The sequence below is a fragment of the Oncorhynchus masou genome, chromosome 28 (genome assembly GCF_036934945.1).
Source record: "Oncorhynchus masou masou isolate Uvic2021 chromosome 28, UVic_Omas_1.1, whole genome shotgun sequence".
In the NCBI taxonomy this organism is placed as follows: domain Eukaryota; kingdom Metazoa; phylum Chordata; class Actinopteri; order Salmoniformes; family Salmonidae; genus Oncorhynchus; species Oncorhynchus masou.
In genome coordinates this window covers 38,750,160-38,756,159 of record NC_088239.1, presented here as the reverse complement: position 1 = coordinate 38,756,159, position 6,000 = coordinate 38,750,160, and the positions used below count along the sequence as shown (strand labels likewise).

The 6,000-nt window shown below is 39.6% G+C and overlaps 1 protein-coding gene across 1 annotated transcript; it reads left to right on the top strand.

Annotated features, from left to right (window-relative positions):
- Nucleotides 1-879: 879 nt before the first annotated feature.
- LOC135518582 (ATP synthase F(0) complex subunit C3, mitochondrial-like) lies at nt 880-3,964 on the top strand. Its single transcript, XM_064943744.1, has 4 exons — nt 880-918; nt 2,978-3,069; nt 3,405-3,590; nt 3,770-3,964. Exons 1-4 carry the CDS (start codon nt 880-882, stop codon nt 3,801-3,803), a joined length of 351 nt encoding a protein of 116 aa, XP_064799816.1. The 3' UTR covers nt 3,804-3,964.
- Nucleotides 3,965-6,000: the final 2,036 nt, after the last annotated feature.

The following is a 6,000-nucleotide window of genomic DNA, read 5'->3' as shown; positions in this document are numbered from 1 at the left end:
GCCGCTACATAACATAGGCCTTACACAACAGATCCCTCTGCTGGACATGGATCATGTTACAACTGATCTGCTCTGAATAGTGAAAACCAAACTATAAATAAATCTTGTGGTTTTATCAATTTTTGTCAAATTCTAATAGACAAGAGAACATTTGAAAAGGATGGCACTGGCCATATATGAATACAGCAAAAGGCTAAAGAGCAGGAAAACTAGAATTAAAAATGATTATTGGGTTAAAACAAATATGTGGGGCAAAACTGATACATGCATTCCCAGAGAATTAGAAAATAGCATTTCAACATCATTGGTGAACACACACAAGTAGAAAGAACCCCTTTTGAGTTTGTCCTACTACCACCTTGAGTTTGAGTTTATTATCACTAGTAGCATGAGTAAAACATGTCACATTTTCATTAAAACGAATACAATAGATATTTGATTGATATATAGAAACATATATGGTTGATAGAAACAAAATTGAAAAGGCTGTCATTGTACTTTTTTCTTTCCAATGTTCCAACAAAGGTGTCAGGGAATGACGTCTGATGTCGTAAATCCCAACTACCGGGAATCTGAGTAAACATGGCTTCTGGCATGCGAAGTTGTTCCTCGGCGCTTCGAACTCTGCAGCCGGTAAATGAAGGGGAGGCAAATGGAGGTCTGCGCGGAAACATTTTAACAATCAATCTTCTATCTAAAGTCGTTTTGGATCCACACCATTTATGTGAAGACAGTTGTTTTGCACATATAATAATGTATGGATTCGCGGTTTCTTAATTTTTTGGGGAGAAATTCTCATTGACCTCAAGTTCATTTTTTAGAGAGAGAGAACCAGGTGACTCGTCTTTAGTTGATGATCAGTCAACACATTAAACCAATATGTACGCCTGTGCGAAGTTCATCACTACTCATGCACTGGTGAGTTGTGAAAGTAATGATAGCGTTACATATAAGTTGTCATAGTATAATGTTGATTAGGTACGTGGGCCTGCTGAACTTGTACTTATTTTTGACTTAGGAACTGCTGTAACGCAATTGTGCACACTGAATGGCAAGTAACGTGGTTGAAGTGTTTTGTTTTTTTTATTTTTTAAACCAGCTCTTGGAAAATAACTTTACCTTGAAGGCAGAAGTCAGTGTGTCAGAGTGAGCAATGAGCTGTTGCCCACTCGTAGCTATGATGTGGGCGTGCCCCAAGGGTCAATACTGGGCCCCCCCCTGTTCAGCCTGTACATTAATGATCTGCCTTCTGTCTGTACTGGGTCTGAAGTTCAAATGTATGCAGATGATACAGTGATATATGTGCATGCAAAGAGCAAACAACAAGCTGCACAAGAACTCACTACTGTAATGGTCCAGTTGACAAAGTGGCTCAGTGACTCGTGTTTGCATCTCAATGTGAAAAAAACTGTTTGCATGTTCTTCACAAAGAGGGCAACAGATGCTACTGAGCCAGATGTCTATGTGTCAGGGGAGAAGCTCCAGGTGGTATCCGATTTTAAGTACCTTGGCATCATACTTGATTCCAACCTCTCTTTTAAAAAGCATGTGAAAAAGGTAATTCAAATAACTAAATTCAACCTAGCTAATTTCCGATTTATACGAAATTGTTTGACTACAGAGGTAGCAAAACTGTACTTCAACTCTATGATACTCCCCCACTTAACATACTGCTTGACTAGTTGGGCCCAAGCTTGCTGTACAACATTAAAACCTATTCAGTCTGTCTACAAACAGGCTCTCAAAGTGCTTGATAGGAAGCCCAATAGCCATCATCATTGTCAAATCCTTAGAAAGCATGAGCTCTTGAGTTGGGAAAATCTTGTGCAATACACCGACGCATGTCTTGTATTCAAGATCCTTAATGGCCTGGCTCCCCCTCCACTCAATATTTTTGTTAAACAGAAAACCCAGACATATGGCAGCAGATCCACAAGGTCTGCCATGAGAGGTGACTGTATTGTTCCCCTAAAGAAAAGCACCTTTAATAAATCTGCATTCTCTGTGAGAGCTTCCCATGTCTGGAATACACTGCCATCAGACACACATAACTGCACCACATATCACACTTTCACAAAATGCTTGAAGACATGGCTAAAGGTCAATCAGATTTGTGAACATGGTCCCTAGCTGTGTGTTGCCGCTTTCCATGTTGTCTGTTGTCTGTAGCTTGTGAGGTGTGGAAACACTTTGTTGCTTTTATGAATTTTGTCTTGCTGCTTTTTGCTCTGTTGCTCTGTCTGTATGCTACGTCTTGCTTGTCCTATGTTGCTCTGTCTGTATGCTATGTCTTGCTTGTCCTATGTTGCTATGTCTTGCTTGTTCTATGTTGCTATTGTCTATATTGTAATTGTTTTTAATAACCTGCCCAGGGACTGCGGTTGAAAATTAGCCGGCTGGCTAAAACCGGCACTTTTACTGAAACGTTGATTAATGTGCACTGTCCCTGTAAAAATAAAAATAAACTCAAACTTGTCACCTAAGCTATGTAGCTAGTTTTAGCTATGCCAGCGCTCGTTAGCTAGCTAATGAGCTTTCTTTGTAATTTCAAGGCCATGCAGAAATAAAGTACCAAAGACTGTTTCTGAAATACGAAGGGCTTCATTTGGCTATGTGCATTGTGGTGGGTATAATTTGTGTATCGTTCCAGCAGGATCTTTTCCAAAAACTTCATAAATAACAAGGTTGCCAACAAACAACGCATAAAAAGTTATATAGCGGCCGAATTATAGGTCGGGAGTGGGCTATTTCATTAGGTTTTTCACTTACCATGCTTATTAAAAAAAACTAGTAAAAACTAGCTCTGTAACTAGTAGCTTGCTATGTACCATGTGGTACTGCCCACATCTACCTTGTAAAGTTGGTCAGTTGTGATGTATTTGTGATTGTCGTCCCCCTGCGAATCAATTAGCAAATGTTTTTTGGGGGAGGTGGTGTGTTAATAATCAAGTTGATGTTACTGTTTTTCAATGTACAGGTCCGTTCTGGATCCACTGCCTTATACAGACCCCTCTCTGCGTCTGTGCTTTCCCAACCGGATGTCAGAACAGGAGAGGTGAGTGTCTACTTGCGCATTTACCCTTTAGTTCCCTTACCTCCAGGAACAACAACTTATATGGTGCTACCTTTCTAGATTTTTTTCCTTAGGTAAAATGTTGCAGATAGAAATGTTACATAAGAAAACAACCCTCTGCCTCTCTTCTAAATGATACTGAACCCCTCTGCAATGATCTGAATGTTGTCTTAGATATTACAAACATGTAAGATTATCTTCAAGCTGTTTATGGTCAATTTGGTAATTTTAGTCCCCCAAAAAATATATTAAAAAAATATGATTTAAATTCAAAAAATATATTTAAAAATGATTTAAATTAAAAAATATATATTTTTTGCTCCCTGGTTAGTACTGCCCTTGTGCCACAGAGCACCTTTTTCCAGGTAGCACTGAGGGGTTTCCAGACTAGCGCCGTGAGCAGAGACATTGACACAGCAGCCAAGTCCATTGGTGCGAGAGCTGCCACAGTTGGAGTGGCCGGTTCTGGTGCTGGAATCGGGACTGTGTTCGGCAGCCTTATCATCGGATATGCAAGGTAAATATTGCCATTAGTAGATATGGTGCCCTACTATATACCCTCAACAATGTGCATCTTTGCTGATTTTTCTCATATGCTTTTTTGACATGTTTAGGAAAATGGTTAACAATTGAATGGCTGCAAGTCTCTCCCACAGCTTTGATTCATGGATCGAACAAACTTGTTTTTCTCCCCAGGAACCCCTCCCTAAAACAGCAGCTTTTCTCTTAAGCTATCCTGGGATTTGCCCTCTGAAGCCATGGGTCTGTTCTGCTTGATGGTTGCTTTCCTGATCCTGTTTGCAATGTAAATATGTCTTCTGCAGATGGTGATCATGATTTTGAAACTACAGCTGTGACTACCTATTTTACTCGAGCAACCAAAATTGTTCCGTGTTGGTCATGAAATTGTACATTTTCCAAGTTTTTGTTGAAGGATGACGAAACAGAAGGCATGTATTGTAAAGATGTTACCAATTACAGAATTAAAATTGCATGTATTTCACTATTTAAAATGTGAGTTATTTTGTATATTTCCTTGCAAAACACTTTCAAAGGAACACCAGATTTTGGATTAAGATGTATTTCTCTATAGTGTGTGCCCTTGAGCTCAAAACAAAGCATATAGTTATGTTAACTGCAGGTTGGTTGCAATCAAGTGAGTTTAAGTAAATTACAATACTTTTGGGTCAGTTTTGCATTAGGATTGGGGAAGTTGATCTGAAATCTTTATCTAGGGGAAAATTTATTCCGACGCCATACATTCCTCTCGATCTTGGAAAATATTTTAGATTTGAGATGAGATTTAGTTCAACTGTTGGATTGCATATGAATAGACAATTCCAATCTCTTTGTAGTGAGGTAGATCACAAACTTGCATTTTGAGATTATAAACTTCTTGAGCGCTATATTAAGCGCTATACTAAGTAAATTTCGGTTAGACCCTGTGCAGAGACATGAGCACTAGGCTTACTCCTTGTGACACAAGTGCCTGGGCTTTTGAATTGACCCCGTGTAGACGGTGCTATACTGCACCGCTGTAACTCTGCGTTGTGTATGGTTGATTGAGACTATAAACGTGGACTTTGGAGATCAGGTAGTTTTAATCAAACAGAACTCACACTCTGCATCCAAAAGGAAATAAAACATTTGTAGAGCACGTATGTTCTGAGAATCATCGCCTCTTTCTCTCAGTGCATCAATTATTTTTGAATACAAAAAATAATACTCATTATACATAACATATTTTACATAGATAAAACCACATACCTGCATCCAAAAGGAAATAAAATATTTGTAGAGCATGTATGTTCTGAGAATCGTCGCCTCTTTCTACAACAGATGCACAATAGGAGGGACTGGGATCATTCGAGGATGCTAAATACCTTAGCTAGCTATTAACCACATGTTGAATTCAGAATGTTGATATCATCCTAAAAAGTACAAGTGCATCTTAACAATACCATCCACTTATAAGTAACCTCTAAATATACCACATTATTCATGAACAAAACACTGTGTGTATGACTTTGTACTTAAAAGCATGAAACTTTTCTGAAGACAGAAAAAGCGTGCCTACCTCTCTCAGTGCATCAAAATTATTTGAGGATGCTGTAAGACAGGGAAGGGGAGAATAATGCAACTGGCTGTATGTGAGTGGACGGCGAGCTGTGCTGATAAATAGCTTTGGACCTGTCTGATCATGACCCCCCCCCCGTCATGACCATTATTCTTCAACTGCTCAGCCCATTCACACTTCCAAAAACGAACTGCTTCGGCTCCCATCCTGATTTTTAACTGTTTTTGTTTAATTACTTATATGCTTTGTATGTATTTCAGCTCTTAGCTGCCAACTACGGCCTACATGTGTAATAAAATGACTGCTATTATGGTATTATGGCACAAGGCCTGGGCTTTATCTGGCTATCCTGCTCATGATCCCACAAGATCGAGTTGGTAGCACACACCTTCCATAGGTATTTTGCATTTCTGTTAATCTCCCTGGGGTCCAGCAAAATGAAGGCAGTTATACAACTTTTTTTAAACATTACAATGCACACAACAGATTTCACGACATATTAAGTGTGTGCACCTCAGCCCGCTACTCTACCACATATCTACAACACAAAATCAATGTGTACGTGTGTATGACCGGTGGCACAGGAAGTAGTGCTCTTGCCTCCGCATTGCAGGATCTATGATTCGATAGCTCAAACATTGCCTGTACTAGGCAACATTGCACGCATTAAGCTTATGGATCCTCTCCTTCTCACATGGTGGAATTAACTGGATTGCTGCTGATGGTCCATGCTTTCCGGGATCCTTGGGACTTCCCAAATCTGACGTTACTCCGTTGAAGTTGAAATTTAAAATGGGTAGGGACATCCGAAGGATACCAGATAGAACTAACCCAGCCCCATCCTATTCTG